General features: G+C 42.0%; 2 protein-coding genes across 3 annotated transcripts; one reads left to right on the forward strand and one right to left on the reverse strand.

The window, feature by feature from the left end:
* Positions 1 to 259: 259 nt before the first annotated feature.
* nfyba (nuclear transcription factor Y, beta a) lies at positions 260 to 7,394 on the reverse strand. Of its 2 annotated transcripts, none has more exons than XM_079183914.1 (7): positions 7,329 to 7,394; positions 5,063 to 5,156; positions 4,826 to 4,956; positions 4,082 to 4,279; positions 1,409 to 1,487; positions 754 to 833; positions 260 to 608 (listed from the first exon to the last, which is right to left on the reverse strand). In XM_079183914.1, exons 2-7 carry the CDS (start codon positions 5,154 to 5,156, stop codon positions 576 to 578), a joined length of 615 nt encoding a protein of 204 aa, XP_079040040.1. In that variant the 5' UTR covers positions 7,329 to 7,394; the 3' UTR covers positions 260 to 575. The 2 variants fall into 2 exon arrangements, with proteins under 2 accessions (XP_079040040.1, XP_079040041.1); XM_079183915.1 differs by lacking the exon at positions 7,329 to 7,394 and adding an exon at positions 7,029 to 7,202.
* Positions 7,395 to 8,673: 1,279 nt separating this feature from the next.
* Positions 8,674 to 22,958, forward strand: LOC306713824 (thioredoxin reductase 1, cytoplasmic-like; the record flags this gene model as incomplete). Its single annotated transcript, XM_079183665.1, has 13 exons — positions 8,674 to 8,763; positions 11,057 to 11,133; positions 11,496 to 11,596; positions 11,753 to 11,895; positions 12,995 to 13,110; positions 13,217 to 13,446; positions 15,110 to 15,201; positions 15,322 to 15,398; positions 15,493 to 15,649; positions 15,765 to 15,872; positions 15,967 to 16,062; positions 20,437 to 20,571; positions 22,893 to 22,958. The coding sequence occupies 13 exons, from the start codon at positions 8,674 to 8,676 to the stop codon at positions 22,956 to 22,958; spliced, it is 1,488 nt and encodes a 495-aa protein (XP_079039791.1).
* Between the last annotated feature and the right edge of the window lie 1,966 nt (positions 22,959 to 24,924).

Genomic DNA, 24,924 nt, shown 5'->3' on the forward strand with positions numbered 1-24,924 from the left:
AAGCACACTAGGATGTTTTTGTGTGATGAATAATACAAATAATTAAATAAAGGGGACATTTTAAACATCACTTTTGAATTTTTATTCAAAGGATTTACATAACATTAAAGCACATGGTACATCGTGTTAACTTACAAAAGAGCTGCATGATCTGATGTGACAGTAACAACAGGCCTTCTCTCCGTTCAAAACAGGTGTTCCAAAATAAACATCCAACACAACACTTCCTGCCCCCATCCCCCCCTCCCCCCAACCCCAAAAGAAAGAAATGCATAAAAGCAAAACACATTAACACACAAGCACGGAAAAAACAATTTGACCACTAAATCATGTAATAAGACTAGCCTTTAAAATAAAGCCTTGATTTTTCCCAGCTGGTTTGGATGCACTCCAAAACATTTGGTACCTCACAACTAGGAACTACACTTTCTACTGAACAGGTAGTGATTTCTCTGTACATGGGGGTTTCTACGATCCCCCCTTCCTCCTCCTCCTCCTCCTCCTCCTCCTGTCCATCTGATGGCGGGGTCGGAGGTCATCCGGCCGCTGTGTTCAGGCTCGGGGGTAAGGCCTCGTCATGAAAACTGGATCTGCTGCACGGTGGGAATCTGCAACACAGACACAAAAGTTATAGTTTGAGTTGGTGCGGATTATTTCCCCCCCAACTGATTTATCAGAGCATTGTGGGAAAGTGGTGACGCGAACAGCACATCCAGCTGCTTTTGAACCGCTACTGCCTCAGCGTCTCTTTACCTGTTGATATGAGGTGGTGTACACCATGACGTTCTGCTGCTGACCGTCCGCTGTGATGATCCCAGCTGGCAGTGGATTTGCTGATTAGGGCAGAAAGGTGAATTTGAATGAGACCGGACTTCAGAACGTGAAGAACAGAACACAGAAGGGCTGGGCCATATGGCTTATTAATAACATCTCTATATTTGTACACGGTTTGATTTTGCCCTTTGATGCGGGTGATCGTACAGCATGATTGTTGAAGACTAGTCCGAATACTGAGTTTCATTATGAAGTCGGATTGATCTTTGAAAATGTATCCATTATAATTAAACTTGACTAATTATTCATACAATTTAAATAAAATGTTTATCTGAAAGACTGTTTGCACACTTTTCTTTTTTAAATGATCATTATTTTTTTTATTACATTTTTGTTTATTTATCATGACTGACTGACTTATTGAATGAATGAGAGATCTTTTATCTTACATGCTCTTACTTACTAGTATAGAACAACGTGAGGTTGCTAGTTTTACTTTAAAGTGGAGGTCAGCAACTTCCATCACCATTTACAACGCTATAATCACTTACTTCAATGTACCAACATGTCAGGAGGTTAAATAAAGGAAAACATGAGGACAAAGTCTGAAATAAACTTGAACATTTGTGCTTACTGAAGCTATCGTCTGTGAGCTCGTCTCCCAGGCCGTCTCCCACCGACACTCCGGGAATCCCCTTCTCCCCCTTCATGGCCTGGAACAAACACCAGAGAAGCAGGAGACATTACAGATGTGAGCACAGCGACATCTGGAACTAAACGAGAACGTGGTGTCGACTACAAAATTAGCTGATTCCATTTTCGGGCGGTTGTGGTCACATATCGAAACCTTGAAGATTAAGAGGGTGAAAAAAATGCCAATGATAAAACACATCACTATAAGAAGGTGGCTTTTAATCACAATGGGCAGAACAAATGATGTTAGTAGAAAAATGTAGCTGGTTTAGATTATTATTATTATTATTCATTATTTACTTATTATTTATTCTGATGAATAATCTCACTCAAGGTAGATGGGAGTAGAGAACCTGAGCTGTAAACCAGAACACAAACGGGACAGAAGATCAGAGTTTAAGGTTCAATAAGTAAAGAATAAAACGGCTTCATCCAATCCTTAGTACATTTTAAGAAAGGGGACTCCATCCAACATTATCTTCTGCTTATTCTTGGCCCTGCAGCCAAAACAAGAGTGTCCCAGACGCCCTCTCGCTAGCAACGTTTTCCAGCTCTACCTGGGGGACCCTGAGGCATTCCCAGGCCAGACCAGATATACAGTGGGTACGGAAAGTATTCAGACCCCTTTACATTTTTCACTTTGTTTCATTGCAGCCATTTGCTAAAATCAAAAAAAGTTCATTTTATTTCTCATTAATGTACACTCAGCACCCCATCTTGACAGAAAAAAACAGAAATGTAGACATTTTTGCAAATTTATTAAAAAAGAAAAACTGAAATATCACATGGTCATAAGTATTCAGACCCTTTGCTCAGTATTGAGTAGAAGCACCCTTTTGAGCTAGTACAGCCATGAGTCTTCTTGGGAGTGATGCAACAAGTTTTTCACACCTGGATTTGGGGATCCTCTGCCATTCTTCCTTGCAGATCCTCTCCAGTTCAGTCAGGTTGGATGGTGAACGTTGGTGAACAGCCATTTTCAGGTCTCTCCAGAGATGCTCAATTGGGTTTAGGTCAGGGCTCTGGCTGGGCCAGTCAAGAATGGTCACAGAGTTGTTCCGAAGCCACTCCTTTGTTATTTTAGCTGTGTGCTTAGGGTCATTGTCTTGTTGGAAGGTGACCCTTTGGCCCAGAGCACTCTGGAAGAGGTTTTCTTTCAGGATATCTCTGTACTTGGCCGCATTCATCTTTCCTTCAATTGCAACCAGTCGTCCTGTCTCTGCAGCTGAAAAACACCCCCATAGCATGATGCTGCCACCACCATGTTTCACTGTTGGGATTGTATTGGGCAGGTGATGATCAGTGCCTTGTTCTCTCCACACATACCGCTAAGAATTAACGCCAAAAAGTTCAATCTTGGTCTCATCAGACCAGAGAATCTTATTTCTCATAGTCTGGGAGTCCTTCATGTGTTTTTTGGCAAACTCTATGCGGGCTTTCATACGTCTTGCACTGAGGAGAGGCTTCCGTCGGGCCACTCTGCCATAAAGCCCCGACTGGTGGAGGGCTGCAGTGATAGTTGACTTTGTGGAACTTTCTCCCATCTCCCTACTGCATCTCTGGAGCTCAGCCACAGTGATCTTTGGGTTCTTCTTTACCTCTCTCACCAAGGCTCTTCTCCCACGATTGCTCAGTTTGGCTGGACGGCCAGGTCTAGGAAGAGTTCTGGTCGTCCCAAACTTCTTCCATTTAAGGATTATGGAGGCCACTGTGCTCTTAGGAACCTTGAGTGCTGCAGAAATTCTTTTGTAACCTTGGTCAGATCTGTGCCTTGCCACAATTCTGTCTCTGAGCTCCTTGGGCAGTTCCTTCGACCTCATGATTCTCATTTGCTCTGACATGCACTGTGAGCTGTAAGGTCTTATATAGACAGGTGTGTGCTTTTCCTAATCAAGTCCAATCAGTTTAATTAAACACAGCTGGACTCCAATGAAGGAGTAGAACCATCTCAAGGAGGATCAGAAGAAATGGACAGCATGTGAGTTAAATATGAGTGTCACAGCAAAGGGTCTGAATACTTATGACCATGTGATATTTCAGTTTTTCTTTTCTAATAAATTTGCAAAAATTTCTACATTTCTGTTTTTTTCTGTCAAGATGGGGTGCTGAGTGTACATTAATGAGAAATAAAATGAACTTTTTTGATTTTAGCAAATGGCTACAATGAAACAATGAGTGAAAAATGTAATGGGGTCTGAATACTTTCCGTACCCACTGTATAGTCCCTCCAGCCTGCTCCGGGTCCCCCCAGGGCCTCTTACTAGTTGGATGTGCCCGGAAAACCTCTAAAAGGATGCGTCGAGGAGGACCCTGATCAGGTGCCTGAACCCCCTCAGATGTCTGGGGTCCACTCCCCCATCATTAAGAATGAGCCGAAGCTCATTTCTGCCGCTTGTATCGGCGATCCTATTCTTTCGGTCACTACCCGAAGCACATGACCATGGGCAAGGGTCGCAACGTAAACTAGTAAATACAAAGTTTTGCCTTCCAGCTCCCTCTGAACACCACAGCGGTCAGATACGATGCCGAAACACTCAAGACAAGGTCACTGGTTTTACCATTGCAGTGCATGTTTACGTGATCACTCGGGCCTCGTTTTTTTTCCCCGTCTCACCTCTCTGAATTTTTGCAGGTAGAGCTTCAGCGGCTCCACGTACATGTCGAAGCCCAGCGTGGACATCGCGAACAGGATGTCCTCCCCGTTGATGGTCTTCCTCTTCTCCTGGTGGCAGCGCTCGCTTGCCTCCGACGTGATGAAGCTGATGAACTCGCTCACGCACTCCTGCACGCACTCCTTGGCGTCTTTCGCGATCTGCGGAAAACAGGGACAGATTCTTAAAGCCTGCGAAGAGGAAAATACATCCTTCCGAAGAGCTGACAGAAGAACATTTTCTTCAAACTTTATTTACTCAGGATAAAAAGCAGCAGGCCTTTGTAAATAAACATCTGTGTGTCATATGTTCAGTTCCCCTGCAGTGTCTGCTGTTTGTACAAAGTGCTTCCATTTGCCAAAACAAACAACCTTAGTTGTTGTGGAAACATCAACACTTCAGGCGTCTAAAGTGCTGCACTGATGGACCAAATACCCACAGAAAGAGGAATCAGGACTATTAAGTGCAGATTGAGTTCAATGAGGCGAGCTATTTGTAGAAAACTGTTCAGAGAGGTGCTAACGCTAGCAGTTCACCTCAGTCCTTTCTACCCAAAATCAACTTGATATTTGGGGGCGACCCTACAAATGATGAGGCCAATTTCTTTCCCACAATTCTCGTTTGACGGCAGTTACTATTTGTACATTTTTTTTTTTTTTACACTGCCTTTGCTGCTCATTTGAGATTAATGATATTTTCAACCCAACCTTTCCGGTCTGAGGAACAGCATTCTTCATGATGCGAGCCACGTTGGCAATGGGGAGGTAGATGTCCTGCTCCCTGAAGTTTTCCTTGATGCCGCCGTCGTCGTGGTCATTCAGATTCTCCTCTCCATCATCTGGGGGGAACAAACAAAACACACAGATCAGAGTTTGAGAAATGAGCTAGAAACACAACAGCGGCAGCCGCTCTCTGATGAGCCACACTTTCAGCCTGCTCCTCACCGTCTTGGGACTGGAGGACGTAGTGACCGGAGGCCATGTACTCTCCGCTGATGCCCAGCTGGGAGGCGTCCGTGGTCGAGCTGTCTCCGTCCATCTGCAACACAAACACAAAGATCTCGTTTCAACTTCTGGAGCTATAGCAAATATAATTCACTGCATGGCATCAAACTGAAAGTTCAGCTTACGAAGCTTCCTGCGCAAAGTCACCAAGGAGCAGATAATCTCCATTGGAAAACAATTCCATTTTGTGTTATTAAACTCCAAACTGTAAAATGAAGTTCTTCTTTGTAGCTACGCTGTGAATTGAACACAAACGCCTGACAGGCTGACACAGATCATTTAATGCAGGGAGGACTAAATTAAGTACTGAAAGTAACATCACATTTTTGGAGGACAATTACTCGCACGCAGATAAAACACTGGAAAACCTTTTTGCAAAATCCCTCAATTCCTCAGCTGTTTTAATACCAGAGTTCAATCCCGTGTTGCGTCTTGCTGTTTAGGCAGTACCCTTTTCTGTGAAGTGAAGTTTTTGCCTGGAATAAATGAATAGATGCTTCTGTTCTCCCTCTCATGGGCTGCATTTATATGGTCCAGTGATATATAATGTCGCCCATGCACATAAATGAGCAATGGTCATGCTGTTATGGTAATGAAGAACCCAACCTAAAGACTTTAACTGACACACTGGTGGGAATTATATATGTGGGCATCGCAGCTTAGGGGTCATAAAGGACCTGGTTGTAGCTGTATTTCCTTAAGGCCTGTTGGAAAAGCTTCCAATCCAACAAGTAGCACTAAATAGTAGCAGTTTTGAGCATCTCAAATGTGAGGATTCTCTTTGTCATATATATAGTAAAATGGGTATCTACACTGTATCCCATTCTGTATTTGATAAACAAAGCTGGCGTGGCGTTTCTGCCACTTAAAACAAATTCACACATTGACGTTACTCTATCTTGGCCTTTCATGCTGCATTGATTTCTAGTTCTCCAGTTACTACAGAGACTTGCACTGAATGTATCGCATATTCATACAATGACCAATGTGATATATGAAATAGAGAGCATGGAGTTCTTACATATTGAACATATCGTGAAAGCCATGAATGAATACCAGAAGGACTTCTGGCTGTTTTGATGATTACATTACATTACAGTCATTTAGCAGACGCTTTGATCCAAAGCGACTTACAATAAGTGTATTCAACATCGGTATTCAAGAGAACTACTAGTCAGCAGAAGTCATAAGTGCATCTCCTTTTTGGACAAAAGAAAATGCATATCAAAGCACAGGTTCACTGAACGGCTGAAGCTATCGGCTCTAAATTACTCTATTTAAAGTTTAGTTGAGACGTTGAGTTAGAGAAATCACCAAAATGGCTTTGTCTCTGTGTGAATTATCGCAGCTGATCGCATATACATGAGCTCACCGACTTGGTCTGGTGTAACGCCAGATGTTACATTCAGGTCATACGCGTTATACGTTTCCATTTTAAAGGCTGCGACTAACGGAAGATGTGTGGCCTCTTCTTTTGAGGACAGATATTTTCAGATGTTGACAGCGAACACTGCTAAATGGCTGCCCCTCCCCCTTCACGTTACGCGCTGTTTTATATGATGAAATGTGTTTGCAGGCTCGTGGGAATACATTATGAAAATACATTGGTACGGTGCTGTGAGCTAGCGTTAGCTGTGTTAATATCGTTAGCATAGCTTAAACGGGACTACCGTGCAGGTTAGTCAACTGTATACCCGCGGTGAGGTCAGTTTACGTAAGCAACACGCTAACGTTAAACATCTAGGTCTGTGTTTAGCTTTCGTGTGCTAACTAGCCCGTATCTGCCGCGGGTTGACATATTTAGCTAACGGTTGCTAATACCAACCCAATAATTGAACTTGCTAGTTTCCTGGCCCTAATACAACTAACACTATTACGTTTAGCGTAATGAAGAAAGGCTCTCTACCTTCTGTAGTTAACCTATTCAGGTACACAGTGCCCCTTGAATACATTTTCATTGTTAAGTCCACTGCAACTCGCGCCTGCACAGACGGCGTCGGCCTGTTCTTTGTCGTACAGACCGGAGAGAGACGTGGCCGGGCCCAAATGTCAAAGAGTCGTTTATTAAGTTTGGCCCGCTGGATACTTCCTGATGAGCAGCCCTCATTCACTCAGACAACAAATAAAAAATCAGACAGAGACGGACATTTCCATTCGAGCTAACGAGAAATCGGTTAGCAATCATTGGCCGGAGCCAGGCACAAACCTGCAATGAAGCCCTGGTTGGTTACCTTCCTGAGACGGCTGTTTGGTTGGACAGAAAATGGCTGCGAAAGGACCAGTCCCAGCGCGTAACCGCGGCTGCACTACCACTGCTCGCCGGTAGAGAGCCGTGCTGCGTTCAGGGACTCCTTGCAAGCTCCTACCTCACAGGTTTAAAGTAAATTCAGCAATGGAAACAATTGTAGTAGTGACTGTCAAAATTATTAACCGTTTTAAGTTTTTCAACTGTTTAGTTTAACAATCGAGGCTAATAAAGGCCAAGTAAACTCTGCATTTTGAAACCACAGAATGTGTAGTTTCAGAAAGTGCAGATTTTTCACTACCAGAGCAAGGTTTTTAGTCGTAGTCACGCTCTATTGTTAGTTATAATTCCTACATTTATAGCTCCACTGGAATGCAACTCTTCCACCCTAGAAGTTTCCCGCAAAAGCTTCATCGTCCATCTGCTTTTTATTCAAGAAAACTGCCTAAACTTCCCAAGTTGTTTCCGTAAATGAAAAAAAAACGTCTGAAGTGCTGCATTGAAAGACAACATATCTTTTGAAAGCTAACATGTATGTTTTAGGTTTCAGGTTTACCAAAACCCCCACAAAGGCAGCTGTGTCAGTAAGTCAGTCGAACTAAGTTGATGTTGAAGGTTTTAACCACAAGGTTGCGCCCGGTGACAGCAAATAATATGGCTACTCTCGAAGTCATAATGCTGTTTTAATGGCAGTTTTCTTCTTTCACATTTCACTCTGTCTTTGCTGCTCATTTTATATATTGACAAATATGTGTTTCTGTCAGACTTTGATAAACAGAATATTAAAAAAACGCATGACAAATTTGGAATGTTAGCAATTCAGTGCCACATATCGACCAAGTGGATATTTGCTCATTTTCAATATGCATGTTTATGTTATGTGATCAATATTATAAGTTTATACATGTCAGTAGTTTGACTCTAAGCCATAACATGGTGGTTATGTTTTTTATGATTTCCTTTTTTTACTGTCTCAAAGTCTACATTCTGTTGAATATTGTCTTTCCCATCCTGTCAGGAAACACAAAAAATACAACTTCTTTGCAGTTTGTTGGTATGAGAAAAAAAAAAAGAGATATAACATTTTGGCATTCCCTTTTTTAAGTGTCTCACTAAAAATATCCATGTGGACTTTCGAAAACACCGTCAGTGGTCGTTGTGCAATCCACATCTAGCCCGCAGTCGTGAAGAGCTCAGGGGCCAAAGTCCCTCCTCACCGAGTGCTTGTGGCTTTGTTTTAGTGTCCCTCTCTAGGACTGGCCACAGACCTATAGGCTCTCAGTGTCCCGAGTTGTTGCTGTACAAAATGGACCCGCCAACCGGGCCGTCCCTGGGGCCTTATGACTACGACCTGCTGGTTATAGGAGGGGGGTCGGGAGGCCTGGCTGTGGCAAACGTAGGCTTGTTCCTTCCTCCTGTGTGCCGTCAGTCACATGGTTTGGTTTCTGCCATTCAAGCTTTTTTTTTCAGCTTTCTACTTAAATTAAGTTTAATGAAAGTATGAATCCATATAGTCTTGTACACTCTTTTGTGCACTACATGTATACAGACAGAATTTGAGGCATAGCAAAAGTAGAATCTGTATACTGTTCCTTGCTCCCACAATGAGTCTTTTTTTTATCACCTTTGCTGTGCAAGATTTCGATCAATCAGGTGTTGATCAGGCGCAAAGCAACACTGACACACATGCATGTCACAAAACGACAGCAATCTGCTGAGGTGAACAAACTGTATCCGTATAATAATCTAGAGCAGTGGTTCTCAACCTTTTCTCAGTGATGTACGCTCTGTGAAATAGCTTTTCAGCCAAGTACCCCCTAACCAGCACAAAGCGTTTTTGGTTGAAAAAAAGATCATCAGTGTCTGATTTATTAAACTGTCAACACTGAAGATTGCATTGTTTAGTTCAGGGGTCGGCAACCTTTTCTATTTTCCACCAAATAAAATCCGTCTGGAGCCGCAAAAGCTATTTGATGTCACAGTTTATAAAGTTTTATATATAGTTATAATACATATACAAAAAAGTGTGTTGTATTTATGAAATTATAGAACAAGAATAAAGACACTTGTTGACATTTTATTGCTATTTTACCTGTTACAACAATATCAAACTACTTTCAAGCTAATGTTGTGTGTTTGTTCTGGAAGCTCTTTCAACATTACATTTTTTGTTGTCTGCAAATTTCTCGCCACATATCAAGCATACAGGTAAGCCAGCATCGTTGGCAGTGAAAGCAAATGAATACGTCCACGCAGAATTAAACTCTATTTTCCTCCGTGACTTTTCTGTTTTTGGATTTATCCATTGATAGTTTACTGAGGGCGGGGCTCTGCAGATCATGATCAGCCACCGGCAGGGAAAGGCGCTAGACAGCAACGTAAGATGCAAGTGGCGCATCGCGTAGCGCGGACGGTTTTGAATATTTTACAATTTTGCTCGACAAAGTTGGAATCCAGGTTGATGCGATCTTTCCATAAATATATTTTCTTCAATGTATTTCTTCATACGTGGCTGTGATGTAGTGCTCACTTATACAATCGTAATCCCCGCAATATATATGAGATGTGGCTTTTAGATCTCCAGCAATATGTTTGTGAATGTGTGACCAATCTGACAACAGAGACAGAAAACAGCTGCTGCTGTTACGCGAACACATCACACGCACGGAAGGAAACCAGTAGGTTTGAAAACCAGTAGGACGTAACACCGGCACCCACTGCATGCCCAGTGTACGTCAATAGTCACGTGATATTCGTTTTCAGGCGTTTAAGAAGCAACAGGGGCCGAAGAGCCCTCTGTGCGGCTCCCTGAGTCCTCCGTCCACACGGCGTTTAAGCATCGTTTGAGATGATCTCCGTCCAGACTTAAACGCCTGAAACAATATGTTATTTTTTTTGTTATGTAATTTTAACAATATGATAAACAGTCAATGAAAGACCAAAGAAAGAAAAATAACCATAATAATGTATAACCAAAAAAGGAAACGGAATTAAAAAAAGAAAATAGATAAAGGAGAAAAGGGAAGTTAAAATGAATTCAAAGAAATAGACAAAAGATTTTAGGGGATGTCAAGAGTCTAGATGCAAATAGCCTCTCTTTTTATTATTAAATATTATTCATATACAATCTACATGAATGTGTTTTAAAGATTGTGTTTGCCCGTGTTAAAGTGAACTACCACTCCATTTTTGAAGCTGCTGTAATAATAGATTGTCAGCTTGACGACAATGTGAAAGGGGTCTCTTGTTGTGCTGAATCTGCAGCTCCTTCAGCTCATCGTTTCGCTGTCTGGCCCACAACTTCACTGTAGTTTTGAGTTCCTCCGCATGCAGTTCCTCCTACAAATTTCCCCATGGGGATGAATAAAGTAAATATCCATCCATCCATCCATGCATTCATCCTCAGTGGTTAGAGGAAGCCCCACCAACTCCACCTCATAATTGCAGCTAATCCGGTCAATGAACGCGCACTCTGCCAAAGCACAGCTCTCATGATTACCATATTAATGGCTTCATGGTAATGAAGATGATCCGTGAGCGGCTCTAGAGGGAAGTGGAAATGAGTTGACGGGCCAGGAGCTGGGATTGTTGTCAAGAACAAAACGCTGAACCCGTTTCAATATTTAATTTACCTCTTTCTCCTCTGTCGCTCACATTCATTACGTTTATCTCCTCCCTCCCTCTGCTAGGAGGCAGCGGGGTTGAGGAGAAAGGTGCTGATTCTTGACCTCGTGGCTCCCTCTCCCAGAGGCACCGAGAGGGGTGAGTGTTTAATTCTGAGAGTCTGAAGTGATTATGAATCATTTCTCTTCTCCAGTATTGTAGATATGTTTCAAACACACGTTCAGCTGAGTTGTATTGTTGCTTGAAATGCTTGAATTTCTAGTGAGACATTTTCTTACTCTCTCCCTTTTCATTTTGATGTCTTTCTTTTCCCTTTTGTGTCTTTTCTTTTGTCTCGTTTTCATTTTGTTATCCTCCTTTTTGCTTTCTTTTCCGTTCCTTCTCCTCTACTCTCTTTAATCTTCTGCTCTCTTGATTCCTCTCCTCTTTTAATTCCTCTCTCCTCTCCTCTCCTCTCCTCCCCTCTCCTCTCCTCCCCTCCCCTCCAGAGCTGGGGGGTTCCAGTCTCAACATGGACAGCATCAGGAAGTTTCTACAACAGGCATCTCTGCTGGGAAAAGCCATTCAAGACTCTCAGAAATACGGCTGGAGGTTGACAGAGAAAGGTAACAAAGGAAAAGACCATTGACATGGATTGTGTGACTATTTATAATTCAGAGCTTTAAATGAGGTCAACATTTAGCAGTGTGATAATAATATATGTGACAAAATCCAATCCAATACATACATATTAATCCTCTGTAACGAGTGTCTCGTCTCAGCGTCTCATGGCTGGAGCGAGCTGGTGGAGGCTGTGCAGGAGCAGGTGAAGACTCGCAGTATGGAGGTGAAGAGGGAGCTGAAGAGCTGCGGAGTCTTTTACCTCGGTGCTCGTGGAGAGTTAGTGGGGCCCCACACAGTAGAGGTAAACACTTGAGCATTCTTGATTGGTTCAAAACGTCTGTGATGGAATTACTGCCAGAAATGAGCGGTGGTCATTTAATATTCTTCCAGGCGCTTCAGCCTAAACTATATAGCATGGAGCAGAAAATGAACAGGTGCGGTGTGCAACAAGGATCCCCAGCTGGATGATGATTTATAACCCAGCAGTTTGACTTCATCCCTTGCCCTCCTACGCTAAGTTGTTCAGAGACAAACAATTTGAATTTGAACAGAACAATGGAGACTGGGAGAGTTAAAGCTACAGCTGGTATCTTAAAGAAAGAAAACTTTTTGTCATATTTGCTCAAACTGTGACTATATCCTGCCAGTAGTACATGAGACAGATAATCTGGGTAAAAAATCTGGTTCCTCTGCCTCCTCTTAGAGCTCCTCAAGGCATTTGGAAGATTCCACCGAGCCCGAAAGAAAAACAACCAATCACAGCTGAGGAGTCTCTAACGCAGCTTGGCAAATATGACAACATTTTATTTTTATTATCGTTACCAACTGTAGCTTTAACGGGGGACAACCAGAGTCTAACCTGAAATTATTGATTGTGAGAGGCAACGATTTTCATCATATCCTCATGAAACACAAATTTAAAAAAATTCTTAACGACCTGAATCTTGATTCTAGAGGGAAGGTCCTAGTCACGTAATAAGACTTCAGGTTGATTTGTTGTTGTGCTCTTCCCTCCACACCGGAGTTCCTCTTGCTGCTTCAAAACAAAAATGTTTTAAATAACAAAATAATGGAGCACATTTAATGTGAAGAATTTAATAGCAAATGAAATGTAATCAAAGTTTGGTGGTAGCTATTCCTCTATAAAAACAGAGAGGTAGACCAAGCAACAAAAACTTCTATTGTGAGGAATTTATAGGAAATGAAATGTGTTTATCCACAGCTTTACAGCCACTCCTTTGACCATGAGATACTTACGATCACTATCCGATCAGGCAGGTCGCATTAACGTGTCAAGTGTGGACACACATGTGGAAACGGCTGAGTTCCAATCTGAAGCATCCGATCACAAAGGCTGCCCTGTAAGCTGTGTTTTTTTTTCCTCGTTTTTGTTGAATCAGGCGACAGACGTGAACGGGAAGACAAGGCGTCTGACAGCAGAGACCGTGGTCATCGCAACAGGAGACAGGCCTCAGTATCTGGGCGTACCCGGGGACAGAGAGCACTGCCTAACCAGGTCAACCAGCACTCGCATCAGATTCCACATATAAATACCCGTATGAATTTAAGCAGACTGCGTCACAGAACCTCTGAAGTCCCATCCCTCTCTCCTCACCTCCCAGTGAGGATCTCCTCTCCCTGCTTCACCCCCCAGGTCGGACCCTGGTGGTCGGCGGGTCTGCAGAGGGACTGGAGTGCGCCGGCTTCCTGTGTGGCCTCGGACTGCCTGTCGCCGTCATGCTGCAGCCTGACCTGCTCCCCGGGTTTGATCGGAAAACAGCACAGAAGATAGAAAACCACATCGTTAGTGGAGTAGACTTCCTTTATCACTGCTCACTCACCAAGGTACTGAGTAAGGTAAAGACAGGGATCACTTACACTAATAACCTGGAAATGTCCCTTCTTTATGCAGTGCTGCTTGTGTCTGTGTTAGGTGGAGCAGACTGAAGCTTGCAAGGAGGATGTCGTTTCAGGTATGGCAAATGTTGGAAGCTATTCTATCAGGATTATGATAGAGACACAATATCCAGTTGAAAAAGTAGCTTTTACATTCTAATTTCAGCACAGTGATTTTACAGTTGTACTGATTTTAATCAAATCGCCCCACAAATCTTTTATTTCCTTATAGCCTTGTAGACCAGCTGCTGTAATCTAACAACAAAGGGATCAGTATCTGCCAATGTGGATCATCAATGATCGACAATTAGTATCGGCGGCAAAAAAACGTGATCTCTAAAAGTTATATTTGCTCCCTTTTTTGCTCCCTTTTTTGTGCTGTTCCGATCTGTGACTCTGAATCACGATACGATCCAAACCATGAGTTTTATGATCCGTTGCACATCTACTGGCTTCACTGTCGCAAAGACAACCAGAGCGCTTTCTTCCTTAGAGCCTAGCAACTACCAACAACACGGCCCGCCATTTCTGCTACTGGGGATCCAAACAAAAGCCGGGAGATCGTACCCGATGGCAGACAGAATTGCATAGCGCCAGTGAGGCTTATAGGGAGCCAAACTAAAGGGAGTGTCATTATTCTGTAGCCATTACATTGAGCAATCCACATTTACTATATAATGATAAGTCAAAACTAAAAACTGATATATTGCCACTTTAAAATGCACTTTTAAATAAAAGAATTTAACCAAGTATTTTTAAACGATGAACTTTCATGTTGTGTTGATATCGGCGGTCCAGTAGTGTTTCCGGGCACCAGTTTCCCTTTAGGAAATCTCTTCTTTTACTAGTATATAGTATAAAATGTAGTCTCTTTCATAACCAGTTAAAAGTCCTCACAGTAACTTTGAGTAAGTGATGCAAGCACTTGTTGTAGCACGACCCACAGACCCTTTGATGTCCACCATCACAGGATTTATAGATCAAACCCAGATCACCCCACAGAAGATGGTCTTTTGAGTTGCAGCCCAAAGATACCGAATATATTAGACTGCATAACGTGGAGAAACGTCTACCAAAGACGCAAACTACACATACATCTAAATATTCTAATTCAGGTGATTGCTGTGGCTATAAAACAATGGTATCTTGGATTTGGAAGTTTAAATCAGTTAATATGTAATATAGCTTCAGTAAACACCAATCAGATATAAAATATTACACTATACTGTATGTGTGATGTTGTCAAATACTTTAAAGCTATAGTCAAAGGCTGACACGATATTCAATATTCTACATTGAGTGCATTATATATTACTTTTATACCTCCATGGAGTTGGTATGTTTTCTGGTTCTTCGTCTATCTGTCCACCCCAATCGTTAACGCGATATCTCAGGAGCGCCTGGAGGGGATTTCTTCAAATTGGGCACAAACACCCACCTGGACTCAAGGACGAACTAGTTAGAATTAGGTAGTCAAGGGTGACTTTGACCGCACAAATACATTTTTGGTGAAGTGATGACAAATCCAGACGGACATGGATGTAAACTGCAACTTGACTGGTTTTGCGGAGACGTACACCCACTAGGAGCTAATTTGAGTTTATTCTTATTTTAATCAGGTGAATCTGCAACGACACCCCAGGTGGTTTCTAGACTTCGAGTGGCCACCATCTCCCAGGAAGGCCAAACTAAGCAGGAAGATTTTGATACAGTACGTTATCTATGTCCAATTCATCCTTTTTCGGCAATAGTTTTCCAGTAAATGTTTCAAAGAACAGAGAAAGCAAGACACCCTGGTGAACTGTGTCTCTACGTGTCTCTATGTGTGCAGGTGCTGCTCACCATTGGAAGGAAAGCCTTCACCAGTGACATTGGTCTGGAGCGTGTTGGGGTGCAGTGCAGCCAGAGGTGCGTTTAATCAGTCCACGTTCATTTTGACCTCTCAGTGTGTGCGTGGCAGGTTTTCGTTAGGTTGTGTGTGTGTGTGCTTTTCTGTGTGCAGCACTGGCAGGATCCTGGTGAACGAGAGCGATCAGACCAGCGTGGATCATATTTACGCCATCGGATCAGTGCAGCATGGACGCCCCTCCACCACAGGCCTCTCGGTGCATGTTGGGACACTGCTGGCCCGTCGCCTCTATGGAGGAGACGGCATCTTGGTACGCAGTTTGGAAAGAGTTTACACGGGTTGTGTATGTTGTGCGTGAGCCAAATGCTGCATATGAGACAATAAAGATAGAATTGATTGGAGCTGATATCATTTTTCATCCACAGTGTGATTACACCAATGTGCCCACTGTTGTGCTGACTCCACTGGAATATGCTGCCTGTGGTCTGTCTGAGGAGAAAGCCAATCTAACATTTGGAGAAGACAGTGTAGAGGTAAGCACACACACACACACACACACACACACACACACACACATACACGTACATACTCCAGTATCTAAAATAAAAAATGTCTGCCCTTTTGCAGGTGTATCACAGCTACTACTGGCCACTGGAGTGGGCACTTCCTGCCAGGAATAAAAACTCCTGCTATGTGAAAGTCATCTGCCACATCCCTGACCATGTATGACTTTTTTCTTTTTTGTATTAAAGCTGCAATTATTATTTTTTTATATTAGCATTGAGTCAAATAATGATGTGTAATGTGAAAGATTTTGCTTGTGGTCATGAACTCACAGATAATTCTCACCAACTCTACATTTCCCCTCAGTTCTTTTAGTGTCTTTCAGCTCATTGTTTTGGTTTTACTGCCCACAGCTTTAAAAGTTACTACAAGGAGTTTTTACCTGGTTCTGAAATGTAATACTGCTGCCTCTATAATGACTTACATAATCAAACAAGACCATCGGCAAGAAGATTGGCTGTTTCTATCTAGTTATTCTTAACGCTTGTCATCGTAGGCGCTTTAACATTTTGTAGAGACGTGCGTACGAAATTAAATGAAGAACGACACTTGACAGATGATGTCCGAAAGATTAAGTATCACTGTCTAAGTATATCCGATACTTAACATATAATGAGGCAACTGTGTACTTATAGTTTAATCCAAACTAATTGAAGCTCCTCACACACTTTGATAAGTGTGATACGCAGCACCTAATGCTATAAAGTAATGAGATTTGTTTCCTTTCCTTCTGGAGATATTTAGTCATAATACCTCCAATTGTGCATTAGGTCACACCTCATTACTCCACCCACCCCTTTGTTATAATTTTAGCTCTTTCTAACAATTGACTTGGCATCACTCAAGATAACTGCATTTTAGAATGCATCGCTGAATATGCGACGTGTTTTGAGGCTGATGTCGCCGCGGACGATGCAGCGCCTGAAGGCTTCCGCTCAGCCCTATCAGACAGAGTGATTAGATCGGATCGGATCTCAATGTTGACACTAGAGACACATATTAATACAGAGTATAAGATTAAATCAGATACAGTCTGAATATTGGACACATGGCGTAAAGGTAGTCAGTGTAGACTTTAACTCACAAGCTGAGGAATTTGGACTCTACCCAGACTCGGACAGGATCTTAGGGATTTGGAACAAGGCTCAGACTTGAGAAGACTTGATGGAGCCTGACTCAGTAGTCAGTAACTACAGTAAGACTCAGACAGGACCTTGGTCACTCACATTTGGGCTCACATTTGAGAATGGAGGAACTGGCACTCGACTTGGACTCACACTTATAAATTGGAGATTTGGGACCCAGTTTAGATATTACCTTATTGACCCACAAATTATGGAAGTAGAACTCAGTTTGAACAGAACCTTGACCAACCAGAGACTACCCGGACTCGAGTCTTCTGACTCAAACCCAGTGGCGGGCCGTGCATTTTATACCTGGGCCTTCAGTGCTGTCCGACTACAGTTGAACCACCTCCTAATAAGCTCATTATGACGCCACAGCTACGGTTATTATTTGTTTCTAGGGGTGTAACAATACACATATTCGTATTAAACCGTTCGGTACGAGGCTTACGAACCGAACAATACGTTTGAATCCTAGTGCATTCGGAAAAAGCAGAAGCTTAAATTGTGGGAAATATAATGTTTTCAGTGGACTGCGCTCAGAGATGGGCAAAAATATATCAAAATGTATTTTGATACAAAATACAAAATACCCCCAAATAAATGTATTACAACGAAATACAAAATACTGGTGCCAGAAAATGTAACAAAATACATGTATTTTGTATTTAAAATATAAGAAATACTTTTTTCTAGATTTTCTATTTTCTCACAATTTGGTATAGCAGAGCATTCAGGTTTGGGCTATAATGTACACAAAGCTCTGGTGAACCCCACAAAAAGGAAGAACAGTCACAGAATGTCAATGTAACTAAGCAAAGCTATTGAAAGACAACAACTTGATTATGTATATATATATTTTTATTAATGGGACAGCCCATAAACTTTGGCTTTGTATCAACAAGAAAATATTCATCACATATTACATACAAGCTCCCAATCTCCCTCTTCCTATAGCTAGCTACTCCACTGATAAATTAACTTGCTAAACACTGGCTATGCACTAGCCTAGACAGCATGCTAGCGTCATTAGCATGTTAGCATCGATCGCTAGTTTGATATTATAACCATCACCATGTATATACAATAGGCTATGTAGCCAGACCCAGCATAAATTATACATCAAGCTAGTTGACATCTGTCACACTCAGATACAATATTTAACTTGACAGACAATCCGTTGAACTTGAAGATCTGAAGACTGAACTCGTGAACTGTTTTTTGATTCGTGGAGAAAGTATTTTGAGTATTTTAAATACAAAATTACTCCACTCTAAAGTATTTTGATACAAATTACGTTAGATTTTGAATCGGCCCTATCAAATACAAATTACAAAATACTCAAAAGTAATTGAAATACGTATTTCAAATACAAGTAATAGAAATACTGCCCATCTCTGACTGCGCTCACGTAGGAGACAACGGGCTTTGTGACCTCTGAACCTGGAACAAAAAACTCCAAACAAAACGTGTGTTTTGGGAGGCTACGCTAAACTAGCTTAACGGGAAAACAACAGCAGCAAACAAGCTACGAACTCTCCCCGTAGAGTTTAGCTGTTCCCTACTGATTCAAACAGGGCTAAAGCAATCGCCACACAATCCCCATTTTTCCAGACCATAATTCTTGCTTTGTAAAAGAAAACAACAGCCCGAACAGATTCAATTGTCCGGACAATAACTCTGCGCATGACGGTATGCTTTGTAATTAATGGACAATGCATAACATAGTCCAAATCAATATAATTAACACAATGACAACAACAAGCTCACAAGAACCAGTCACATATATTCATATGACAACAAAGCATGACAAATCAATCCAGCAGACCTGCAGCGGAACACACATTCTGCTACACACTCAAGGGCCATTCAGATATTAGATGTAAAAAAACAAACGCAGTTCACTTACCAAATGCTGATCACTTAAAGACAAAATTCATCCTCCTTTCTTTGTTGACAAAGAGTTTAATCCCATGGTTAAATCCCAACTCACAAATCCGTTTCTCGTCCTTCAGCCATTGAGTGTTAAAAAAACAAATCTAGGTAAAACAAATGCAAAAAATGTCACAATTTCTTCCATTTCTTTCAATTTGAACTCTTACTACTGCGACTAAGCCTCTGATGGCTACTTTAAGTTTCGTTTCACAATAGTCACGTGCTTGCCCACTGACCAATCAGCGCACGCTGCACCTCACTGCAGAGCTGCACCTTAAAACTGAGCTGCACGTTAATGCTGACGTACTTGTAGGCCAGCTAGAAGGCTCTGGTACGTCAAAGAATACGCCCAACATGTCAAACTAAAGATCTGATTGGTTGAAGACTATGACAATCAACAATGTTGTCTCCATTCACTTAAACTGCAAAGGGATTCACTTGTGAGTCTGCAGGCCTCGGGCCTCTCTTCTTACCGAGACACAGAGGTGAAATCTGATTGGATAAAAGCTCTACTTAAAACAAGCTGCACTGGAAGCAGAGCAACTGAGGAAGACAGTAGCTTTGCAATGAGAAAATAATTTTATTTAATAAATAAATATTTATAATTATATATTAAAAATATATTATAATTAATGCTGGGCAAGTTAACAGTTTTTATCCAGCCAGACCAGCTGGCAGCGAGCGGTGAACAGCTGTGTTTGTGTGGCGTCTCTTCCTGTTTCCTTCACCTACATTCCCCTGGGTCCTAAGTCCCTCCAAGTACAGCTTTTTATCACCCTCTATGTACCAACATACATTTATAACAAATACCACACATATTACGGTAATCAGCATTGCATATGTGTCTGACCAAAATACCAAAAAAAGCAAAAAATAAACGATTCATTTAAAAAAAAATGTTTGGAGTTTTTAAGTGTTTTTGTTTGGAATATGTATAATAAGCATATCATTTAGTTATTGCTACTGAGAATTTAACAAAAATAAAACAATAAGAAAAAACATGACATAGATAGGTTTTCAGTGTTCAAGGTGTATATTTCAAATTGCATCTCTTACACACATGAAAATACAGTTGTGAACACCGGCTAAATATCTATTATCAGAATCATTATAACTGTATTTTAACTGCTACTGTGTAAAGGGAATACTGCTGTTAAAAAGCACCTTATTTGTTTAAAGTGTTTGCAAACCAAATGTTATTGCACTTTTGTTCATATAGCAGTACTTTTAAAATAAAAGTGTGCAATACACTACTTTTCAATTCATTATTGAATTTTGCGCATAACAAAAATGTAATCGTTGCCCAGCACTAATTATAATACATGTAGTGCATTTAAGAAAAATGATTAAATTATAAAATAGTTATAACTTTGTGATTCTGTTTAGGCCAGCAGAGAAGGCCTTGCTGGCCCTGACGGCCCACCACTGCTCAAACCTTTGGTGAACCCACTGCAACACTGCTGTGTCTCAACAGGACCGCGTGGTCGGCGTCCATGTCATGGTTCCCAATGCTGGAGATATCCTCCAAGGCTTCGTTGCAGCGATGAAATGCGGTCTCACCAAGCGACAGCTGGACGCCACCGTGGGCATCCACCCCGGGTCAGCCCAGGTCAGAATACGCTATTTCATAAAAACAGCAGTCCTGCGATGGCTATTAAAGCCCTTCTTCCCCCCAGCAATGATATTAACTCAAAACCGCACTCTTGATGTCCTATCACACTCTATTTTGAGCTACTGTGCTGAGAGGTAAGTTTTCAGGTATTACCATGTTCAGTCCTTGGGAAAAGCTCTGCTGTCTGGGGTCAATGCCAGAGCAGCAGATTCAAATTAGTTTCCTGCTCTGAATGCTGCCCGTCTGAATTATTCATGGTCAATATTTAATAAACCTCACAGTCCATCTCTGTAAAGGCTGACCCCAGGGCACACGAGCAGGTTCATACTTAACATTTTCTAAACTTGATTATTAAGGCGTTCAATGGAGTGTTAAATAGAGGTTGTGGCGATGTCAGGGGTTTGGGGATGATGTGTAATGGCTAATCACAGATCTACAGCTGGACTGATTGATTAGTAGGTGATTGAATTTTTACTGATGCCGCTATTTAGGAATCATCCCAGTGGTGTGAGGTACATAGGACAGGCCCCAGTGCACGTTACTAGTTATAAAGCGTGCACGTGCACACACACACCGCAATTGTTATGTTTGAAAGGAACGACTGCTCGCTCGTCAGTCTTGACAGATTTTGCGCCTAACTAACATCAACATACATATTACCCAGCATTCATCATTGCATGTCTGTAGTGTATACGATAAAAATGGCAAAGAAAATGATTATTTTAACTGTAATGTATTGTTTATTTATAGTTGTTATTGTTTACATAGAACAAGCATATGTTTTTTTATTATAGATTGCTACTGATTTTTACTGAATTTACCAAAAAATAAAAACCATGACGGAGATGATTTTGCCTTTTCAAAGGTGTATATATTTATCGAATGGTGTCACTATTGATCTATAGTGCATCTTTTCAACACAGCCATATTTCTGATGTGACTGTCTGCATCACTAGTAGGACCGGTTGGTCATCCAGCACAATGTAAGGCGTTCTCTTTAAGCTCATTAGCGCTTTTCAGACAGTAATAAATGGTAAATGGACTGTACTTGCACAGCGTTTTTCGAGTCTTTCCGACCACTTAATGTGTTTTAACACTACAGGTCATCATTCACCCATTCATACACTGATGGAAGGGGCTAAGTGACACCTGCCTATCAGACTATCTCATTCACACACCGTAGGCACAGTTACGGGAGCTAATTTTGGGGTTAACTGTCTTGCTCAAGGACACATCGACATGCGACTAGCGGAGCCAGGGATCGCACCGCCAATCCTCTGATTGAAGGACAACCCTGCTCTCCACAGTCGCCCCTCATACTGAGCATTTGCTGGTAAAGGGCCAGATATTTTTCTCATGAGTTGGTGGACTAAAACAGAGCTAAGAAGAGTGTTTGACTTACATTCAACAGGTGGACAAAAATAATGTAAATCATATTGATCTGTGTTGATCTGTGCAGCTCTTTGCTCACATGTTAGCCATGAGATCTTTCGTAGGTGATAATATATCAGTGTTGCGTTTACAGTTGCCCCCTAGTGGCCAAAAAACAATTCATACAGCTTTAAGTTTATGTCATACATAAATTGGTCCTTGAACGTCTCTGGAGAGATGGGGGCACAGCATAGACTGTCTAAAATATGGACGTAGTCTCTGGGACATCCCCCATAGCTTTCTGAAGCTCAAAGTAGTAGTGGACCTTAGGCGGGCCGGGTGATGCAGTGCAGACAGCTAGCAGCTAGCGACCTAAAACAGCAATCACCTGTCACTCAAAATGGCCACGCCCTTTATTATGCCTAACTTTAAGCCTTAATATAATTTAAATAGGTCAGTTCTATAAAATGTACAGTTGTCACGAACAGGGATAATATCTATAAAGACTAAAAGTGTTTTTTCTTCTGCTGTAATGTTGGGTATGTTGTCATGGAGGTCTATGGGGATGGACTCGCTTTTGGAGCCAGCCTCAAGTGGACAACAGTTTTTGGCTCTTCCATGTAGCCTTCATTTCTCAGCACCGGAGGGTGCTGCTTGGAGCATAGTGGCATTAATTGCCATCTGGCTCTTTTTTTGACAGTCGGTGGGAGTCTGCAAAAAAAGACAATTTAAAATCCTACGCCCAAGAATTTATGTCATCAATTTTATCTAGAGTTGATACTAATATACTTTCCCCCGCTATAAAAAAAAAAACGCTGCAGTCACCATCATATACCTACAAAACTTTGTTTTACAAAGTAAGAATTTTCTCATATTCTCAACGTTTGCAGTGCACTCCCTGTGGCCTGTTGACATGAACTGACATTGGTCTCTCTCTGCTGCCTTAGGTGCTCAGCTCATTGACCCAAACCCAGCGTATGTCTGAGGCCCTGCTGATGAGGGGCAACTGCTGAGGTTAGCCCCCCCCCCTGCTGTCGATCACAGTTGCCTATATGGAGACGATAGAAGACGGCAAGGAAGCGATCACCCCGACGAGTGGCGGCAGCAGGATGGCTGGCTGTCCATCCAGTGACGTCTTCACCTGAAACCCGACAGACGGACGGGCGAGAACCGATGCTCTGCTGCCGACGCGTCTACTTGCTTGAATTTTGTTATGAACCGCTTGCTTCAAGAAGAACTTACAGAAATAGACAGCGCTGTTGAAGCGTTTTTATGGCTCTCGGCTTTAAGGAAGATAAGATGCTTCCTCCTGTAAGCTTTAATATAGCTGAGTTTCTAAAGGCTGCAGGAGAGTGATAAGGCTCTAGGATTTGATGCGTTTACATGGAGTAAAAAGCTCGGGCTTATACGCTCTGTGTTTTTACTGCCGTGGCACGAGCCCCAGGTTTTTTTTTTGCAGCCTTAATTTCATGTAATCAACTGGACGGAGATTATAGAATTACCCCAAATGAATACTCTTTATTGGCGAGTGCTCTCGCTTTAATTGACCTGACGGTGTCTTTATTGAGACGTTAGGCCGGAGTTCTTCGATGCACCTTTTTGTAAGCTTTACCTCTTTTACATTCTCTCTCTGATACGGTGCCTCAAAGCATAGCGATGTCTTAAAACAACTGTTGCATATTCATGCCTATCAAAGGTGAATGTCTCATATAAATGAATGCAAACCTCAGCTCCACACCATGCATTCGAATTTAAAATATAAATGTAGCATACATCAGGGTGTGCCCCGCACAAGGGCGTCATTTCCATTCACTTGGTGCGTCCCGGGACCCATGGGCCCATGTTAATGGATCGTACATGCCCGCGCATCGTGCTGGTGCTCGCTAAACATTGTAGCAATTAGATGTCAATTTTTCTCCGAGGTTATCCTCCAGACCACCTTCGGACTCTCTGCCTGACAGTGTGTAAGTAAGACAGATATCCCAATTAGAAAAAGTGCACCGGAGTCTCTCTCTTCCTGGCATGTGGCTGAAAACGCCATTAGAGCATAATTTGATCAAAGCGAAGCAGCCTCCGTGACTCTGTGCAGGTCTCGCAGCAAGGTTAAGATGCCGCATAGATGTCTATCTGTCACTAGCTGCTCGGCTCGGACAGTGTTCAGGGGTTTCACCCGGTTTCACCCGGTTTCACCTGACCCCTGTGCAGTGCGCGCTGTTACACCACTAGATGTCACTGTAGCTGTAGGCAGACCAGGTTCATGATGCAGCACTTGAAAGGTGGAATAATAACACTGATACTACCTGATTGAACAAACTTATTGCAGTAATACTGCTACCATGTCTGCAACTACTATTTATGTTACTGCTGCTGCTATTAGTACCAGTGATATTCTTTGACCGTGTACTGTGAGCTCCACCAACAAAACTTCTGCTACTTCACAACAGAGAGCTCCACTGCACGTACTACTGTCTGCAACCACTGGTATTATTGCAACTACTGTAACTGACTATCACCAACAGATGGTTACAGATACTCAAATTACTCTTAATTACTTACACGGACTACTTTTGTTACCGTTTACTCTAACTAGTACAGCCTAGCTCCTACAGGAGCACACAGACTTTAGTTGTTTGACCTCTTTTGTTGTTGTTGTGTCTCTTTGTAGTCGTTACTCAGTGAGTTTTTGTGTTTCTTTTTGGTTATTTTGGGCCACTTTGCAATTGTTTTGGTCTCTTTGTCATTATTTTTTGTTTGTGGTTGTTTTGCCGTTATTGTAGTTGTTTTTTTGTCTTTGTGGTCGTTTTGTGTCTCTTTGTATTTGTTTTGAGTCTCTATGTAGCTGTTTTGTGTCTCTTTGTTGTCGTTTTGTTTTGTGTGGTTGTTTTGGCGTTTTTCATATTATATTATATAATGCTGTCATGTCATTGTACAAATCCTTAATCCGCAAATAGTAATTGTGACTCACTAACAACACCAGTG

The sequence above is a fragment of the Pholis gunnellus genome, assembly GCF_910591455.1.
Source record: "Pholis gunnellus genome assembly, chromosome: 22".
Lineage (NCBI taxonomy): Eukaryota > Metazoa > Chordata > Actinopteri > Perciformes > Pholidae > Pholis > Pholis gunnellus.